General features: G+C 34.1%; 1 protein-coding gene across 1 annotated transcript in view; it reads right to left on the minus strand.

The window, feature by feature from the left end:
- The window catches only part of LOC136843818 (carbonic anhydrase-related protein 10-like), a 155707-nt gene that overhangs the window by 11360 nt on the left and 122386 nt on the right, over window positions 1-21961 (minus strand). Inside the window, exons 5-8 of the mRNA XM_067112603.1 lie at window positions 18456-18651; window positions 14511-14705; window positions 6594-6689; window positions 4446-4512 (exon numbers count right to left, since the gene is read on the minus strand). Coding sequence (XP_066968704.1) covers window positions 4446-4512; window positions 6594-6689; window positions 14511-14705; window positions 18456-18473 — 376 coding nt within the window. The 5' untranslated portion in view covers window positions 18474-18651. The remainder of the gene's footprint in view (window positions 1-4445; window positions 4513-6593; window positions 6690-14510; window positions 14706-18455; window positions 18652-21961) is intronic.

Genomic DNA, 21961 nt, shown 5'->3' on the forward strand with positions numbered 1-21961 from the left:
GTTCTAATCTTGATGAGTTTCAGGTAGTAAACCCTACTAAGAATAAGTTAGTGTGTTGAAATGAACTTTCATCTCTGTATAAAAAGAGATGAGAGTTCATATCCTGTCTTTCTAGTTAAGCTCTCCTAGTTTATTAAATTCATATCTTTATGTACCGCCAAAAGCCGCTTCTTGTTTTTAATAAGTTTAAATGTATATTATAAATATTTTCCACGTTTATATATTTGTATTTATGTTGATAATGTTACCTAAATAAAAAAAATTCTCAGCAGTGTAATTATATATATCACAACGAGAATAGTTATATTCTGAGCACGACTGCGTTATGCAATACACCTGTCAGCCTTTGCAGTAAAAAATAATAATAATAATATAATAATAATAATGATGAGGATGATGTCGCAGTAGGTGTCCTTTTCATTATTATGTAGAGACTCTTCCCTATTTTCCTTGTAAATTGTTTTTCTTTTATAACATTATAAAACAACAGAAGCCACATAAAGTAATCTCTCTCTCTCTCTCTCTCTCTCTCATATACAAACCCACACACACATCCACACGCACACACAGTACACACAGCGCCTAAAGGGAAGAGGGGATAAAAAAAATCTTAGGAAAACATGAAAAAGATTTCTCAGTCACTAGACATTCACATTACCCTGCAGGCAGACGCTTTCCTCTACTGCTTAAATCTTGTAGAAGATTATCAACAGAATTCCTTATATTATCTATCTCTACTTTAGTTGAATATTGGAACTTGAAGAGTTAATATCCTATATTTTTATCGGTGAAAATAATTTACACATCCTTCTGTTAAGTGCTTATTCATTTGACAGTGGATTCAAGAAATACATTACAAAATAAATTCTGGTAGTGTATCATAGTGATTAAGTGACACTCACGCACAGGAGAAAATTACTTAAATATTGAAAGTGATTTATTCCATCTTACTTCATTTGACTCCAAACCACTGTTATATGTTACGTTAGTTTAGTTTACCTTTAACCAATTCCATTTTCTGTTCTTATAGTGACGCCTTTATTACGTCATGCCCATGGCAGTTATGCCTCTGAATTTCAAATCAGTGTTTGTATCAGCTTTGTGGGAATATATCTCTTCTCAAGTGCTCGTCTTTTCCTTAAGCATACGTAAGGTATACATAAAAGTAGAAGACCTGCCTTTACCCGTACAGAGAAAATAGACTTTACATTTACAATCATTAAGTAATTACCCTTACAGGGAATAGACTGTGCATTTACAATCGTTAAGCAAATTGAGATACTTCAACCATGCGATGTAATTATTTGTTAACAAAAGGTTAAATTATTCAGCATTTCAGTTAGAGAGTTATTGAAGTGAGTTGAGAGACTTCAACCATGCAATGTAATTATTTATAAACAAAAGGTTAACTTATTCAACATTTCAGTTAGAGAGTTTTTGAAGCTTATCCTAAAAGTTTTGATTTATCACAAGGTAATACTTACAAGCAATGAGTTATCAAAATCGCCATAACATAAAGGGTTGAAAAGTCTTTCACTCCGTTATTTAAAGATTTATGAAGATTACAGTAAATAAAATTTCCGATGAAGGAGGACGTGAGTGTAATAAGTATACCTTAGTTTAACCAAACCACTGAGCTGATTAACAGCTCTCCTAGAGAGGGCTGGCCCGAAGGATTAGACTTATTTTACGTGGCTAAGAACCAGTTGGTTACCTAGCAACGGGACCTACAGCTTATTGTGGAATCCGAACCACATTATAGCGAGAAATGAATTTCTATCACCAGAAATAAATTCCTCTAATTCTTCATTGGCCGGCCGGAGACTCGAACTCGGGCCTAGCAGAGTGCTAGCCGAGAACTCTACCGACTCGTCCAACGAGGAATTAAATGTGAATAAAGAGTATTGTTTCTTACTGGCAGAATTTGCTTGACAATGCATGGGCAGTAATGTAAATGAATATATAAGAGTGCATGATTGTAAATACCATTCTGCACTGGATATATATCACTAGAAGTAAAGTATATCAGTAATATCCCATAAACATTAGAAAAATTATATTTCTCTCTCTCTCTCTCTCTCTCTCTCTCTCTCTCTCTCTCTCTCTCTCTCTCTCTCTCTCTCTCTCTCTCTCTCTCTCTGCATTAGACATCATTCACAGGAAGTAAACATATATTAATAGTAAGGTCCATAGATATAAGAAAATTTAACCCCTCTCTCTCTCTCTCTCTCTCTCTCTCTCTCTCTCTCTCTCTCTCTCTCTCTCTCTCTCTCTCTCTCTCTCTCTCTGCATTAGACATCATTCAGGAAGTAAACAGGAAGTAAAAGATATATTTAACCTCTCTCTCTCTCTCTCTCCTCTCTCTCTCTCTCTCTCTCTCTCTGCATTAGACATCATTCACAGGAAGTAAACATATATTAATAGTAAAGGTCCATAGATATAAGAAAATTGCCCCTCTCTCGCTCTCTCTCTCTCTCTCTCTCTCTCTCTCTCTCTCTCTCTCTCTCTCTCTCTCTCTCTCTCTCTCTCTGCATTAGACATCATTCACAGGAAGTAAACATATTAATAGTAAAGGTCCATAGATATTAGAAAATTTAACCTCTCTCTCTCTCTCTCTCTCTCTCTCTCTCTCTCTCTCTCTCTCTCTCTCTCTGCATTAGACATCATTCACAGGAAGTAAACATATATTAATAGTAAAGGTCCATAGATATAAGAAAATTTAACCTCTCTCTCTCTCTCTCTCTCTCTCTCTCTCTCTCTCTCTCTCTCTCTCTCTCTCTCTCTCTCTCTCTCTCTCTAGCATTAGACATCATTCACAGGAAGTAAACATATATTAATAGTAAAGGTCCATAGATATTAGAAAATTTAACCTCTCTCTCTCTCTCTCTCTCTCTCTCTCTCTCTCTCTCTCTCTCTCTCTCTCTCTCTCTCTCTCTCTCTCTCTCTGCATTAGACATCATTCACAGGAAGTAAACATATATTAATAGTAAAGGTCCATAGATATAAGAAAATTTAACCTCTCTCTCTCTCTCTCTCTCTCTCTCTCTCTCTCTCTCTCTCTCTCTCTCTCTCTCTCTCTCTCTCTCTCTCTCTCTCTCTCTCTCTCTCTCTCTCTCTCTCTCTCTCTCTCTCTCTCTCTTTTATACGCACACGCACCCTAGAGAAAAAAAACCGCCAAACACAGCCGTATGCAAATGCGACGCTTCGCAACAAGGCCGGCCTCTTTGTTACGCTCTCGTCCGGAGAAACGTCACAATTTTGAATATTTGTGCGAGGACAATATTGTCCCGAGTTGATGTATTTCGTGCTGTCGACACATGACTGGAAACTCTCGACATATTCTTTCTTGTGTGGTAACTGGAGTACTGAAGTCCCTTTCCAGATTTGAGGAAATGTACGAGTTGAATTTTCTTGGCCGAAACGCTGGGAGTGGTTCCAGCTACTCGTTTCGTGATTCTCCATAGTTTGAAAAATAGTTTAGATATACACTGCAAAGGAGAGAGAGAGAGAAGGCGGGGGGGACTCTAAATGACCTGGTGTCCCAATGATTTACTATACCTGAAGAAAAATAGTTCACATGTACAAAGAATGGAGAGGGAGAGAGAGCGAGCATGTGAGAGAGAGAGAGAGAGAGAGAGAGAGAGAGAGAGAGAGAGAGAGAGAGAGAGAGAGACAATTTAAATAAAAGATGTATTTGTTTCATTTAGTGATGTACTAAAATATTAAATGTAGTAAATCCCTTGAGAAAATTCAGTACAAATCCACAGCTTCAGAAGATCACAATTCCAAATCTACAACCTAAAACAGAAAAACAGATAGATAAATAATGTTGTTCTGCATGAAGAATATATCATCACAGAACCTGAACAAGTCAGTGACGAGGATTCTTTTCTCTGCATAATAAAAGAAGAAGAAGAAGAAACGTTTGTTATTCGTGAAAGATCGGTGTTGCTGGTTAATTGTTCAGGCAGTCAGTCATACTTACAAAATACGATTCTGTGGTTTACTGAAAATACGAGAAAGAAAGGAGGTCCTAGTGAATTTTTAATTAGAATGCTCTATCACTGGAAGTCACTTGTAGGGAATTGCTATATTGTAAGAATCCTCCGTAGGGGGTAGTGCCGTTAGTGCACCTCATGTGGTGCACTGTAGGCATTACTTAAGGTTCTTTGCAGCGTCCCTTCGGCACCTCTCATTCATTTTTCTGTACCTCCGTTCACAGTCCTTCTTCCATCTTACTTTCCATCTTCTCCTAACAGCTGATTCATAGTGCAACTGCGAGGTTTTCCTCCTGTTACAACTTTCAGACCTTTTACTGTCAGTTTCTATATCAGCGCTGAATGACCTCTTAGGTCCAGTGCTTGGCCATTGTCTTAAATTCTGTATTCTATGCTACTGTGTATTATATAAAGCCACAAATGTTCTGAATGATTTCATGACCTTACCTCCAAACTTGACTGACGGAACCGCTTCTAACATTGTAGATAATTCCGGAGAAGTTCGGTCGCCCACCTGCAGGAGAAGTTCACTGGTTATAGTTTGTTACAATCAAATTAGTGGAACGTTGTGACCAGGTAATCACGAACTACACACACAGACAGACATATATGTATATATATATATATATATATATATATATATATATATATATATATATATATATATATATATATATATATATATATATATATATATATATATATATATATATATACATATACACACACACACATATATATATATCCTCTTTATATCTTTCAAGATTTGCAACAAAATAGAATGAAAAAAAAGAGGATTACCAGTAGGTAGATTTTGATGTTAATCCGTTGACCATTCTGTGACCTCCCAACCCTTTTGTATTCCCTTAGGACATAAAATGTAAACCCACCATACATATAGGCCCTTGCCTCTGTATATCTTTAGTTGCTGTGACCATGTCTTTGTAATAAGACGAAAGTACTTGGCATCTCATTGTTTCACTTTCCTCCGTGGCCAAAACTTTGTTCGTATAATCATCACGTTTTTACCTTTTCGTGATTTAAAATCAAACATATATATATATATATATATATATATATATATATATATATATATATATATATATATATATATATAAATAAATATAATATATATATGTTTATATATATATATATATATATATATATATATATATATATATATATATATATATATACATATACGAGTATATATACACACACACACACTTTTGGGGCACAGTTGAATATCAACACAAATTCAGCACAAATAATTTTGTGGCATAAATTTTCGACTTTACATAGCTTTCTCTTTGTGTTGTCTGCTACCGTTCTGAAAAAAAAAAGACATTTCATTTCATTTTACATTATTTTCTTTTATTGGTACTTTCTTTTTATTCCTATTTCCTTACACAATATTGTTTCTTTGTTATGCACTTTGATACTCACTGTTGTTTTCTTCAAGGAAACATGGAAAGTTCTTTAGAAACACCCGAAATTATAACTGTCACTAGTTACAGACTCACATTAAGTATTTGTTTCGGTGTCAAGCACACCGGTCCTCAGGTGAGGGTACAACTAACTCTACATACCGAGTAGTGTTATTTATCTTAACAGTTAGAGAGTAATACAGTGACGTTATACATATTTTACCCAATCAAAATTCAAGTAGACTAGCTGGCTGTCTACTGAGTGGCTGTTGTGCTTATCGGTAAGCCATGTGTTCCGTCTTAAAGGTCATCGGAAATTCCGTCTTGCCACCTGAGTCCTTAATCCCACGTCCAGCGTTCTGTGCTTTCAGGTGGATGGTGGAACGTTCTGAGATGCGAAAACCACAGGAGATGCGTCAATGCGAAAATAAACTCTCGGGAAAGCGCTTGGTACGGATCTTCTGACTTTTATTTTCCTCTGGTTTTAGTTTATAATAAATCATGTTCCTCTTCTGTAATTTTCTGAGTGTATATATTACACACACACACACACACACACACACACACACACACATATATATATATATATATATATATATATATATATATATATATATATATATATATATATATATATATAAATATATATATACTATTTCAAGTCAGCTACTCTTACATACTTTTCTAGAATCCACGAAATTAAACCGCGTACTTGGAGCGTCACAGGTGTAATTAATAAACACTATATTCCCTGTAGGAGGCTAGTGCCGTCAGTGAACCTCACATGGTGCACTGTAGACATTATTTAAGGGTGTTTTTAGCGTCCCTTCGGCCCCTAGCTGCAATCCCTTTCGTTCCTTTTATTGTATCTCCGTTCATATTCTTTTTCTTCCTTCTTACTTCCCACCTTATCCTAATAATTGTTTTTCAGAGTGCAGCTACGAGGTTTTCCTCCTGTTACACCTTTCAAATCTTTTTAGCTTCAGTTTCCTTTTCAGCGTTGAATGACCTCATAGGTCCCAGCGCTTGGCCTTTGGCCCAAATTCCATATTCTGTTTTAGTTTATTCATTAAACACTATATCAAAAAGGCCTAAATTCAGTATTCTATTCTATTCTAATCAATAAAGACTATATCAAGGTAGTCCAGTTCCCTATTAGGTAACTCACCTGTATAAGTACGGCTACAGCCACCACTCCATACACCTGGCTGGCGGCTTGCGAAAAATTGTGATACAAATGAGAATTGTATCCGTAGATCTGCAGCTGAAATGACAACACGAGGAAGGGGTGTTAATACAGTGCTTGTGGAATTATTTATCAGTTTTTATATTCGTTCTTATAAGCGTACTTGATGTATCGTACTGATTTTTGCATAGTTTTTTTAAACTGATTTTTTTTAATCTTATCCTTATGTTATTTCGATTCTCAATCGTCTTTTAAAAGCTATCAGGGTCAAACTCTATCATTTTTCTTTGATTATCTTTCTTTTCATAGCCTGGTCGTTTAATAAATTAGAGTTTCCGTTTACGAAATGTCGTTCATTTATATTACGGATTCCTGGCTTTTATATAAAGTCATAATACATTGCACATATGCTCTTTCCGACATTATACCAGTTGATTCTAATGCTGACTGATGCGTATCATCACAGTTGTACTTGTATTTAAAGAGCAACGCAATAAGAGCATTGTACAAGTTTTATTTTCCTGGATTATCGTATTAGCTGTTCCCATATCCGTTTACGTTATATTTAGTTTATATATGGATTAAGCTTATGTATATAAATATGTATATATTTATCTAAATATATATATATATATATATATATATATATATATATATATATATATATATATATATATATATATATGTGATATATATTATATATATATATATATATATATATATATATATATATATATATTCATGATATTATATATTAATGATGTTACTAACATGTATATCATCCCATAGTTTTGATGTATTTACTCTTCTATTTATCAGGCATTATGTGTAATGATAATGATTGTTGAAATATCATATGTAGTGTAGTGTCAGATCTCAAAAGAATTAATGCTTTAGATAACTTAACAGCGTAATTTAGAATTAATAATATCTTTCCTGATAATAGCGTAGCAATGGGAGCGAGAAATTCAAGTTTTAGACCAGATGTGCATCTGTCATCAGTTAAGATAAAGTGCTGACAGGTTCAGGAATAACAATTGCTGATCTGTTCTGGAAACCAACTCAGGTTTTTTGTTTTGTTTTTAAAACATGCCAGTCATAATTAGCCAGTAGAAGTCTGTTTGATCATGTTAAGATTTCTGTAAAAGCTTTGTCCCTTACGAGAAGAAGACGAATAATTTCAAAATGTTATACAGTACATGGCTCTGATCAAATATGCCATTTTGAGAGCAAGAGCACATGACAATTGCACCATGTTTAAGATTGCATTACTCTGACCATGTATTGTCCTGATTGTGTTCAAAATTCTTTGCTGGAAGTGACATCACCTTTCTTCTTCTAGAACTTTCCTTGTATCTAGTTTCCAAAATGCCGTAATGACGTCACTTGAGTGTTTCATGTGCTACTGGAATCTTCAGATTTATTCATTCTGATTTTCGAGACCGATGAGTTTGGTTCCTCTCTCTCTCTCTCTCTCTCTCTTTCCTCAAAGAGAGAAATATCAACACAGAGAATATTTGTGGTTAGCTTTTGAGATCTATTAGTAAAATTGTATTGCCCAAATAAAAAATGTGTTTTGTGAATATAAAGCAGCTGCAAGTGTTTAACAAATTTTGCTTGTTAAGGTAAAGTGAAATTTACTTATTATTATTATGGTATTGATAAATTTTGCCTTGTGTATTATTATTTTCTTTGTGTATTCTTGTGTTTTGTGTTTTTCTTGGTTTTTTCACATTTTTATGTTGGTGATTTAACATTTATTTACTTAGCATTTTTAATATTTCTTGATAATTTAACATTGCAAACTTGATTTAATTACCAATTAAAGATTTTCTTTTTAAATCTTGAGTAATTCTTAATAGTTTAAATTTTGCTTGATTAATTTAATTTCTTGATAAATTAAAGTTTTATGATTTAGATTTGTTTAATAATTTAACTCAAGATTTAATTAAATTTTTGTGTTGTTGTCAAGTAATTATAAATTTTTCAGACTGTGAATTCAAATTATAAATTTTGAATAAAAAAAATTTTATATTTAAAATGTTTAAAAACAGTGTTTCATTTATAGACCACCAGTGAATAGGATTAATTGTGTGTGCATAAGGCAAAGTGATAAACATGTTTTGTTCCTTTAGGGAAACAGTTAAAAGTTGTTTGATGGAGTGATGCACTTTTATTCTAGTATATTTCTTGCTTTGTTGATACCTCACACTAGTCTTGATAAACTTAGTTTGATTTTTCATGTGATTATTGAACTTTATACGGGATCACTGTTATCTTTAAAGTACTCAGTCGTAATTCTTATTGTTATGAGTGTTCAGGTATCTGGCTGAAGTGAGGTAAATTTTTGAATTTTGTGATTAGTTGTGTAATAACCAGGTGCTTGGTATGCATCGTGACTATATATATATATATATATATATATATATATATATATATATATGTATGTATGTATGTATGTATGTATGTATATATATATATATGTATATATGTATATATATATATATATATATATATATATATATATATATATATGCATATATATACACACACACACACATGCTTGTTCCATTTATGAACTAAACGTAACGTGAACGCATATGGAAACAGTTAATAAGATACCCCAGGAAAATTTGTAGTACTCTTTTAAATACTGTGATATGTGTCAGCTTTAGAATCAGCTGCTGTAATGTCGGAAAGAGCATTAGTGCAATATACATATGACTATCTAAGATATATATATATATATATATATATATATATAATATATATATATATATATATATATATATATATATATATATATATATATATATATATATATATATATATAATATATATATATATGTAATCAATATGTATAGATTATATAAAGATATATTTGTAATCAAGGGATTGACAGGGATATGACAAGTTTTACTGATCTTCAGGGATGTTCTACAAATTAAAGTACATGTTAGTATAAAATCAAAGCTGATTATAAGATCCAATAATTGAAAATGACAAACAAAATTTCACGATAAAATCACAACTCACAGACTTAAATTACACGCACGCTTGATTAAAATTGGAATTAGAAGTGCAAAAAATTACATATAATGAAAATAAGACTAAAATCTCTCGACAGAACTGTAAACAAAATAACAGCACACACATAATAGAAAGGAGCAGTTAAACACTCATTATAATACAGTCGAAGACATTAGCAGCACACGACCAATCATCAAAGATTTTTTTTTTTTTTTTTTTTTTTTTTCATCATCAAAGTGAAATATTAGTAAAAATGTCAAGTGTGGTTTAAAAACACATTAAATGTAAGCAACATCAAGAGGCACAAAGAATGACAGAAATTTTGGCCAAAAACAACGGGACAGCCGAAGAACGGCTGTTCAGAGTCGGGGACTCGTAATTTGACATCTAAGGTGTCCAGAATCAGTAGTTCGTTGACCTTTGTTTGGCCAGTAGTTTCGAAATCTTTATAACTGATTGGTGTTTTACATTTCATAATGTGGTTCCTGATATTAGAAGTATCGGGGTTAGATAGCTAAGGCGATGAGAATCGGCCCTGACCCTGAGAAGACGCCGGGTAGATCCTATATATGTTGCTACTTCGGCTTGTTATCTACACATCCCCTACTACGAGGTGCTAGTACTAAACACCGTACGGTAAATGTAAAGTAGACGACCGCACGAAGATAATGTCTATTAATATAATTGGTTGACCCTCAGTATAGAAATGGGTGTATAAAATACTTTGATCCCGAGGGGCTAGTACTAAACATGGCGTCCCAAGCAGCCTCCGCAGTGTAGTACTAGCACCTCGGAGTAGGTGACGCGTAGATAACAAGCCAAATCTTGGACAAGTGTATTCATAAACGACGCCCGACGTCATCAAAGGGCAGAGCCGATTTTTAAACTTGAAGAGTGAATCAATGGTCTCAGGATGTTTGGGAAGAAGTTTTATATTTATATCTCCAAAATGTTTGTGTATGATCTTAGTAAAATCCTTTCGAAAGTTATCATTTAAAAGGTATAAAGAGAGAGCTTGGGGACATCACAACACATAAGTTGTTCAGAAAACTTTTTATGGAGGAGCATATTTAAAATTTTATAGAAAACCTTAGAAGGAAAACAGTTGATAGAAAAGTACTGGAGGAGAAAAGTAATTTTATTGTGAAAAGAGTTCAGCTAGAAGTGAGAGACGAAGCACGATAGAGCAAGGTGTAAATAGATTTAACAGTGAATTTGAGAAAACAGAAGCTATAGAAGTTGTCATCGAGACCAGTGAATGTTTTCTTTATTAAAATCCAAGTATTAAAGCAGTCGTTTTCCTTAGGGGCCATAATATCTAAGAAGGCTAATTTTGGGATGTGTTCTTGTTCCATTGTAGAATTAACAGTATTATGGTAACTGTTATCAAAATCAAGGAACCGGTCTGTTTAAGTAGGATAAAAGTGTCGTCCAAACTGCGTGAACAATAAAGAGGGAGAAGGCGGTGGATAGTGCCGTCAGTGCACCTCATGTTGTGCATTGTAGGCATTACATAAGGATCTTTGCAGCGTCCTTTCGGCCCCCAGCTGCAACCCCTTTCGTTCCTATTTCTGTCCACTCGGAAAACACAATCTCCGACCCACCTAGGTCGTGCTCCGAGTTTATGAGCGGGGCCTTTCTGGACGGCGGGCAACGCCAACTATCACGGGTTGAAACACACCCTAACAGTTTTTGAACTCTTCCGGATTTTGCTTTGGGGATTTTTTTTTGTTTGTTTTTCTTTTAATGATTTTGCTGCATATAATGCAAAGCAGTCATGGTATGATTATACAGACAACACTTTCTTGAATTCTACAACCTGTATAATATCGAAACGAAGAAAAAATGCCGAAACTGCCGGGTTATAGTTAGGAAAGGGTGGGGGAGGGTAGATTCTGTCCAGAAAGGCTCCGCTCATGAACTCGGAGCAAGACCTACTGTAGGTGGGGCGGAGATTGGGGTTTCCGAGTGTACCTCCGTTCCTAATCTCTTTTTCTTACTTTCCACCCTCTCCTAACTATTGATTCATATTGCAACTGCGAGGTTTTCCTCCTGTTACTCATTGTAAACCTTTTTATTGTCAATTTCCCTCTCAGAGCTGAATGACCTCATTGGTCCCAGTGCTTGGCCTTTGGCCTAAATTCTATATTCATTTCAGTTCACATTGTTAAAAGAACCTTAGTTTTACCAGACCATTGAGCTGATTAAAGCTCCAGGGCTGGCCTGAAGGATTAGACTTATTTTACGTGGCTAAGAACTAATTGGCTATAGCAACGGGACCTGCTTATTATATAATCCGACCCCATTACAGCGAGAAATGAATTTCTATCACAGAAATAAATTCCTCTAACTCTTCATCAGCCGGCCGGGGAAACGAACTCCGGTCTAGCGAGTGCCAGTCCACAGCTCTACCGACTCACCCAACGAAGAGCTTAGTTCATATTGTAAAAGAACTGCAAAATAAGAGAATTACACTGTAATCCACTTAGGATTACTCATTCCCAGACTAACATATGCTTAAGCTGAATTATATAATAGCCATACACGCATACATACACATACTGGAAAGGAAGGATCCTCAAAGTAGGGGGTGAAGGGCATATTGTGAGCATGGGTGCTTAACGTTATGACGATGAACCTTTCATGTAGATGCATACATCAGCTGATGCTGTGGAAGTTTTACTGGAATGAGGGTTCATCCATGATCCAGCCTTTAAAGTATGAAAGTGACCGTAACTGGATATTGTTTCTCTCTGAATATACACACTTATATATACACCCATATATATATATATATATATATATATATATATATATATATATATATATATAATATGCGTGTCTGTACACGTGTGTATACATCCCTTTTATATATATATATATATATATATATATATATATATATATATATATATATATATATATATATATATATATATATATAATGTGTGTGTGTGTGTGTGTGTGTGTGTGTGTGCGCGCGCGTGTGTTGTGTATTTGCTTTAGTTCACAGCAATTGCTAAGCGAATAGGAATCCACAAATTTATTATACAACACGACAGTATACCTCTTATAATCTCCGATACTGTTAAAACAAAAATATCCATATATATGTGTTAAGCTTTACATACATTTACATACGATAACGTCATAAAGCCTTGAAATATTCGGCATATTTAGCAAATGTTTGTTCGAAAATGGCGTTTTCACACGCTCTCATTATTATTAATACTCATTTTAATCATGACAGAATGATATTCATCCCATGCAGTTAACGCTGTATTGCTTAAAATGTTTTTTTCACTTTGATTTTTCTATTTCCCAAAAACAGCCGCTGCTGAATGTTGATCAGAAAATAATCCTGCGTATACTTTATCATTAATTTCTTTGGTTTTGGTTTTGTTTGACTACTCTGTGTTTCATGTAAATATTATCATCATCATCATCATCATCATCATCATCATCATCATCATCATCATCATAATAATAACCATAATAATAATAATAATAATAATAATAATAATAATAATAATAGTAGCATGAGTCTTGAAATGGAGAAACAAATCCACAGTTAGGGAAGTTGAAAAGGGGAATCTTTGTACAGATTTATCTTTAAATATATGTACATATACATAACAGTTGATTTGTTTCTCTAATAATAATAATAATAATAATAATAATAATAATAATAATAATAATAATAATAATAATAATAATAATAATAATAATAATCTGTATTTCAGTTCAGGGCAATATACAGGAAATATACAAAGTACAGACAATAAATACACACTATTTAGAGACACGAGACAAAAAGATAATAGTAGTAATCGGCTATACCCAAACAAGTGCTGAAGTAATAGTAATAGTGTATTCATATTAACAGAAATGACAATAATAATATTGAATTGATAGTATTAAGAAGAATGAATTATATTTATTTGTAAGCTTTCTAATAAAAAAAATTACTTTTCCTCCCGTCGATATAATTATAATTTCATGGATAAACAACTGAATTCCTGGAAGTTTATATTTGTGGCATTCCTTCATTTTTGTGTTCCATATAATTAGGGAGTTCAAAAACTTGAGAAAAGTTTTCCATCAATCCTCAACAGATTATTCAGTACAAGGTTCCTCTCAAAACTGCATTAGATGCCAATAAATATTTAAGCAACTACACCTTCCTAAATAAGTCTTTTTGTCCCATCCTTGTAATCTTTCTACTTAAGATTGGCTTTTATTTTCGTTTCAACAGAAATTAGTAAGAGATTCTTTCCTAACATTACACGGTCTCTTAACACCTGTCATGTTACCCCCAGTGCAATGTGAAAGTCATTCATATTTTTTATATCTTTTTTTACTGCTGCTAATAACTAGTTTTCCTTCCCCACTTGTATTGTCACGAGTCTTATATGCTTCCTATTTTTTAAGAGCCGGGTCATTCAATTTCTTCGAATTTAGGCCCAACACACACCTCCCAATTTGCTCTTTTATTTTCGTGGTACTTGATCTGCATTAGGCCACAAAGTTTCACTTTCTCTTCCTTTCTTTCTTTAAATCTTGAAGAGAAATCCCTCATGGACAGAGTCAACAGACTATAAATCCAAGAGGGCTCCAGAGGTAGATCAGCCCCCAGAGAGAGAGACAACTTATAGGAAAGGTAATGAATGAATAAATAAATAAACATGAGGGAATAGAAAATAAGAAAAGAAAATAAGACCGGCACACCTGAATTCAGGAGACGTCGGCAGAGAGCAGGAATGAATTTGCTCCTTGCTAAAACATCTTAACATCTTGAGTTCAGAAGATTCCACAACTGTACTTGATCCCTAACACCACACCATAAATATTGCAGATTACGTCACTTACCTCTGCAGGGAAAGCATAGTTAGCAATGGTGTGTTCAGAGCCTTGAGAATCTCTCTCGCCGAAATGTAATCTGAGGTGGCTGACGGAGTAGGTGTAAGACAGAGGACCTCCTGAGAGATTCACGGACGACCTTTGGGGCGAGGTGATGATTCGCCACTCGAGGCTGTGACCTGTGTTGACGAGTTCACCTCTGACCTGTAGACAAAATGGGAAGGAGATTAGGAAGGTACAGAGACTCACTATTCAACGGTGAAATTAACTGCGTCCACACTTTCAAATTTCTGCCGTTAATGACCATAACATTCCTCCATACGTATTGATATTTTTCAATGACCTTTCCTCTTCTGATAAAAATTTTAGCACTCTGTAACTCTTAACTATTTCACATTTCCCATTCTACTTAATTATAACTAGTTTATTCACTTGAATAACCTCGAACCTTCAAAACATGTCATTATTCCTTAGCTGAATGATCTATTATTAATTATTTTCCTGAAACTACAAATAGTCGTGATCCAGTTCCCACAAAAATTCTACTTGAAATATGCTCCTGCTTATTTTCCCGCGTTTAAAATGATAAGAAATGGTTGGCTCATTATCACTAATACGGGAAGCAAGCTATGTGGATTAAACTAATTACTGAGTATTCCAGTTTGATGAACAGGATTTGTTGAACCAAGCTTTCATTTTTTGGGTAATAAGCAATTACTGATATAACAAGATCATTCGAGGCCACAAAGCTCACCAAAGCTGAGCCATTTACTGGAGAAGTAAAATTCGTATATATATATATATATATATATATATATATATATATATATATATATATATATATATATATATATATATATATATATATATTATAATAGGTATTTAAGATATGTCATGGTTTTCGTAAAATAAAATTTTCCTTTGTTTTGCATATCACCAGAAACTGGTTAAGGACTTTTTGCTTCTCCTTGAAGGGTTTTGTATATAATGGTATACTTTATCATTACCTTCTTGTTTTTCTCTTTTTTCATATCGACGAGCAGAGATTTCGGCCTGAGTGTTTGCCTTGTTCACTTGTTGATCGCTGGTTCTCTGTCACCCTCGCCTGACTTGGGGGTACATTTTGGTCAGGTGAACTGGACTGTTTTAGCTCCATTGAAAGGCTATCCAGCCCCCGTCCTTACCTTTGCACTCTGTGACCTTTGCAGCACCTGCAATCGACTCTGCCTTTTCTGATCCAGGCCTGAGTATTTTGGAGCTCACTGATTTGCCCAGTGTCTTGTGCTACATTTCAGTGATGTGACCTGCCTTACACCCCCTTTACAGGCAGTGCTGTGGGTTCGTCTTTTGCCCACCTGTGAGTGCTTCTGTTGGGTTCTCATGGAGTCGTCAGGAGGCCTTTTGAGGCTGGAGAAGTGTGAGGATACTTCATTTGACACTCCACTCTTTATCACTTATTATCACCACATAAAGAATTTTCGCTATGGTGCGGGATCCTCATCTCATCACTCCAGTGTGAATTAATATCAGGAAAGCATCAAGTAGCTGCATTCCAGTTTTCAGGTGTTTCATGTATGTTATGAATTACAACAGTTATAAGGTTGGAAAGTGTGTATCGCATCAATTTTTGTGATCAAATTATTATTAAGGATATTTTCTATTGAGTGCCCCCAACTATCGTGTAATTGGTTATTTTCGTTATTGGGTAAGTGTTGACCTTTACCTTCCACGTGTTCTTTCCCTAGAAATGTTTTAAGAGAATTTATTTGGAGAATTAAGGTGGTGTGAGTTTTATAGAAGTATGTGAATTTCCAGTTCCTAGAGCAGTTTCTTTTGGGGACATCTTGTTTTATTTAGTTTTTGATAATAAATACATTGTTAAGTTGTTCATTGTTTTTTTATTTTCCTTCTCTTGAGTGTTGATTCTTTTCGGAATTCTGTGTTGTGACTTAAATCAGTTGTCAGCTGTAACAGTTACTAATTTGTTATGGCTTCGGGCAAAATCCTGGACCTCAAAACAATTTTATATATATATATATATGTAAATATATATATATATATATATATATATATATATATATATATATATATATATATGTGTATGTATATGGTTGTATATATGTGAATATTCCTACTACTCGTGTTAGGCTTGAATGAGACGGGGTGGTTTAGATTCCAAATTCTTTAATTTACAGAGTACAATCTACCAAGTACTAGCTTTCAAAGACAAACAGTCGTCTTTATCAGGTGCCAAAGCACTGAGATGTAACAGCTACTCTCGGATATATATGTGCTCCTCCCAACATCTGGTGTTTTCCTTTTTCTAATCCCTGGGATGACTTGCCCGTTGATCTTCAGCTCCTCCTGCCCTTCCCTGCAGTCTTCTAGATCTCCTTGGTTGTAAACTCAGTCCTTCGATGTTTGGGATTACGCCCTTACTGTCCACCTTTTTGTTTATTTTCTTCCTGAAACGCTGGTATATAATTTCAGAAGTGACATTGTCCTCAAAAATATTATCTATGTTGCCTTCCATCGTTTTTTCATAGCAGTTGATGAGGGTGTTCTTTATGATCGCCCTCGATTTTTAATTCTCATTTTTGTATATGAAATCCATTTTTCGTAACTGATCTTGTAAATTTTTGCATATGTATTCGAGCCACATAGAGGATATTAAGATAGGAATGATGACAGGATTGATTATTAGGGCCTATTGCTTCTTTTAGAAACTGGGATACCCGACTCACTGGTTTGGGATGGTGCATAGCAAGGTTAGGAAACACTATTAGGGGAAAGACGCCAAGACAAAGATGGAGTAAACAAGAAAAATATGACTTGCATTCCAACGATGATTTTTTTTAAGGATCTAAGACTAAGAAAGATACTGAAAAATATCAGATTAGTCGGGAATTATAAAAATAACATTAGGAACAAAGCAACTAGAAATAAAATACCAAGAGAAGGGGAGGAGAAGAGGGGTGGGGTCTACCTGGCACCTTGTGGCAAATCGTACAAGGCGTGAGCAACCCAGTGTAAGAAGAACATTCGCTACCACAACCAAGCCTCGGCACTGGCCAAACACCGCTGGAATCATAACCACAAGATCAATTAGGAAAATAATGTATTTCTTATACAACAATAAGAATGGAACATCGTAAAAACATGGAAGGCAACTTGGGTAATATTTTTGAGGGCAAGACAACTTCTGGAATTATATACCAGAGTTTTAACAAGACCGTAAGCAGAAAGGTGGACAGTAAGGGGACAATCCCGACCATCGAGGGACTAAGCATATGACCAAGGAGCTCTAGAAGACTTGCAGGAAAGGGCAGGAGGAGCTGAAGAGTAATGGGCAGGTCATCCCAGGGATTAGAGAGCAGAAAATAACAGATGGTGGGAGGAGCACATATATACCTGAGTGTAGCTGTTCTCTCCTCAGTGCACTGGTACCTGATGAAAAAGACTGTCTTCGAAAAGTAGTACTTGGTAAATTGTACTTTGTAAAATAAAGAATCAGTAATCTAAACCATCCGTCCTCATTGAAGCCTAACACGAGTAGGCTAGTAGGAATATATACATACAGTACATACATACATACACATATTTATATATAGTGTATATATATGTGTGTGACTGTGTGTGTGTGTGTGTAATGAAATACTCGAGACTAGCTACAGCTGATTATTTTTGGGAGTGATACAAATTGTACTTCTTGCGGTAAATGGCTCAGCTTTGGTGAAGGTTTGCAGCTCCAAATGCTCTTGTTATATCAGTAATTGTTTATTACCCAAAAAATGAATACTTGGCTAACCAAATCCTGGTTATCAATCTGGAATACACGATAATTAGTTCCATCCACTTAGCTTGCTTCCCGTATTATTGTTGATATTACTATTTAACCCTATCAGGCTAAGCAATGTTCCTAACACCGTAGATTTTGCAGATGAAATCACTTACCCTCTGCAGGGAAAGCATAGTTAGCAATGGTGTGTTCAGAGCCTTGAGAATCTCTCTCGCCGAAATGTAATCTGAGGTGGCTGACGGAGTAGGTATAAGACAGAGGACCTCCTGAGAGATTCACGGAAGACCTTTGGGGCGAGGTGACGATTCGCCACTCGAGGCTGTGACCTGTGTTGACGAGTTCACCTCTGACCTGTAGACAAAATGGGAAGGAGATTAAGAAGGTACAGAGACTCATTATTCGTCGGTGAACTTAATTGCGTCCACACTTTTATATTTCTGCCATTAATGACCATAACATTCCACCATACTTATATTGAATATTTTTCAATGTCCTTCTCTCTTCTGATAAAAGTTTTAGCTCTCTGTAACTCTTAACCATTTCACATTTCCCATTCTACTTAATTGTAATTAGTTTATTCACTTGAATTACCTCGAAGCCTTCAAAACATCCCATTATTCCTTAGGTTAATGATTCATTATTTCTCATTTTCCTGAAACTCCGAATAGTCTTGATCCAGTTCCTACGAAAATCCTGCTTCGAATATTCTCCTGCTTATTTTCCTGCGTTTAAAATGCTAAGAAATGGTAATCTCATTATCATTAACAAGAGAAGCAAGCTAAGTGGATGAAACATATAATTGTGTATTCCAGTTTCATAACCAAGATATGTTTAACCAAGTATTCATATTTTGGGTAATAAGCAATTACTGATATAAAAAAAAAAAAGCATTCGGAGGCCGCAAACCTTCACCAAGGGTGAGCCATTTACCACAGGGAGTAAAATTCGTATCTTTCCCAAAACGTAATGAGTTGTAGCTAGTCACGAGTATATCATATATATATGTATGTATATATATGCACATTGCATATAAACACCTGCTTATTGACATCATCTGATAAAAATCGGGGATCGCTGTCAACTCCTGGGTTTTAAAATAATTTATTTTCAAACAGTTTTTTGATGTAAGGTTTCACTTTCATTTACAAAGAGCAAGTCGCCCTTACAGGCTTTTTGTATTTTGTTAAATACTCTTGACTGCTTACAGATCTTGCATAAGAAAGCAACACTGAAAACAAATACGACTGAAGTCTGTAAGTCAACAGGAATGTAAGCAATATTGTAAGCAAAACAGAAGACTACCTCCACACTAAATGTAAGAAATAGGTATTGTACAATGCTCTTGAAAGACAATATAGTAATATTGTAAACACATTAGAAGACTACATTAACACTAAATGTAAGAAATAGGTATTCGACAGTGCTCTTTAGAAACAATACAGTATAAATGTTGTAAACAAAGTACAAGGCCACCTCTGAACTAAAGTTAAGAAATAGGTATCCACAATGCCCTTGAGAAACAATACAGTTATGCTGCAACGCAAATAGGAGACTACCTTTGCACTGAAAGTAAGAAATAGGTATTTGACAATTCTCTTGAAAAACAATACAGTCATACTGTAAGCCAAATAGAACACTACCTTCGCATTAAAAGTAGGAGATAGGTACTCGACATTGCCCTTGAGAAAAAAAGACAGTAACACTGTAAACCGAATAGAAGACTACCTTCACACTAAAAGTAAGACAATACTCTTGACAAACAATACACCAATATTGTAAAAAAAAAAATAGAAGGCAAACATCACTGTAAAAGTTAGAAATAGGAATTCGACTGTTCTCTTAAAGAGCGATTTAATAATATTGTAAACAAAATAGAAAACTACCCTCGGGCTGAAAGTAAGAAAAAGGTATTCGACCATGCCCTTGAGAATCAATTCAGTAATACTGTAAACAAAATAAAAGAATACTTTCACACTCAAATTAAGAAACGGCTACTCAACAATGGCTTTGAGAAACATTACAGACCCTGCAAATCTTGTGCTTAAAATCTGCCCCCAAATCTTCTTGTACCGTTGACGATAAAGGCAAGATTGCTCTGTGCTACCAGTTTCATGAGTGAAAATTCAAGTCGCCAACTTTAGGTCCATTTTCTGGATTTTCTGGTTGTGATGTAGTTTATTCTGCATCACAGATTTAAGTTCATCTTAATTTGCTTTATAAGCAAATTAACAGTTTATGTAGGAATCACAATGGTAAAGAAATTTATTTTTTGCAGAAACAGAAGCAACTAAAAGAAGTAGCTAATTGTCTTAAAAGATACACACACTTACACATGCATATGTATATATATACATATATATATATATATATATATATATATATACACACACACACACATATATATATATATATATATATATATATATATATATATATATATATATATATATATATATATATGTATATTTATATGTATGTATGTAGATTAATAAAGGGAGTCCATAAAAACACCAAAAGGTTAAAAATTATAGCGTTATATTTCGAAGACAACTGTCTTCCTCGTCGGACAGGAAATGAATTAGGAGGTAAAAAACAGTGCTAGTTATACACTTGAAGGAAGTTCCCTTTTGGTGTTTTATGGGCTCTCTTTATTAGATGGAATTCTGTTTTAATAGAAAATATTTTATATTCATATATATATATATGTATATGTATATACTATACATATACATATATCAAGTAGGGTGAGCCTCGACTCAGGATACAATCTCGAAGGCGAAGGGAAAGGGCACCATTGTTACAATTCGTTTATTATGCCGACTTTTCATGACAATTGCTATAGTCGCATTTTCAAGGCTGCAATGATTAAAAATTCTTACAAAAATCACATTAAAACATCGATATATATTTACATATAAATTGTAAGAAATATATATACATATCGATGTTTTAATGTGATTTTTGTAAGAATTTTTTAATCATTGCACTTTGAAAATGCGACGATAGTAATTGTCGTGAAACGTCGGTATGATAAACGAATTGTAAATAATGGTGCCTTTTTCTTATATAAATATATATATATATACATCGAGATTATATATATATATATATATATATATATATATATATATATATATATATATATATATATATATATATATATATATATATATATATATATATATATATATATATATATATATATATATCAATGGGGGAGCGGACATAAAGACTTGATAAAAGGGTCAATTTATTCCCGACGTTTCGTAATGTCTTCATTACATTTTCGAGGACTGTACAAAATAAATAATATAAATTACAAAAAGGCTATAATTTAAATTTAAAAAAGTTAAGATTGCACAATGGATTACAAATTAGAAAAAAAAATTAGATGGAACAATTAAAAAGGACAACTTAAAAAACAAAACAAAATCTCTCTCTCTAAAAAAAAATACAAATAAAATATACAAGATAAAAGCAAATTTGGACCAACCTATTCAGCAGCAATGTTAAGACTGAACAGAAAACGAAAGACTAAGAGAGGTTCAGTTTGCCGGCAGAGGTTTGGCTGTTTAACAAGGGGGCGAGTCGCTTAATCATTAACGATTCCAGAATGGTCAATATATATATATATATATATATATATATATATATATATATA

This window comes from Macrobrachium rosenbergii, chromosome 12 (assembly GCF_040412425.1).
Source record: "Macrobrachium rosenbergii isolate ZJJX-2024 chromosome 12, ASM4041242v1, whole genome shotgun sequence".
In the NCBI taxonomy this organism is placed as follows: Eukaryota; Metazoa; Arthropoda; class Malacostraca; order Decapoda; family Palaemonidae; genus Macrobrachium; species Macrobrachium rosenbergii.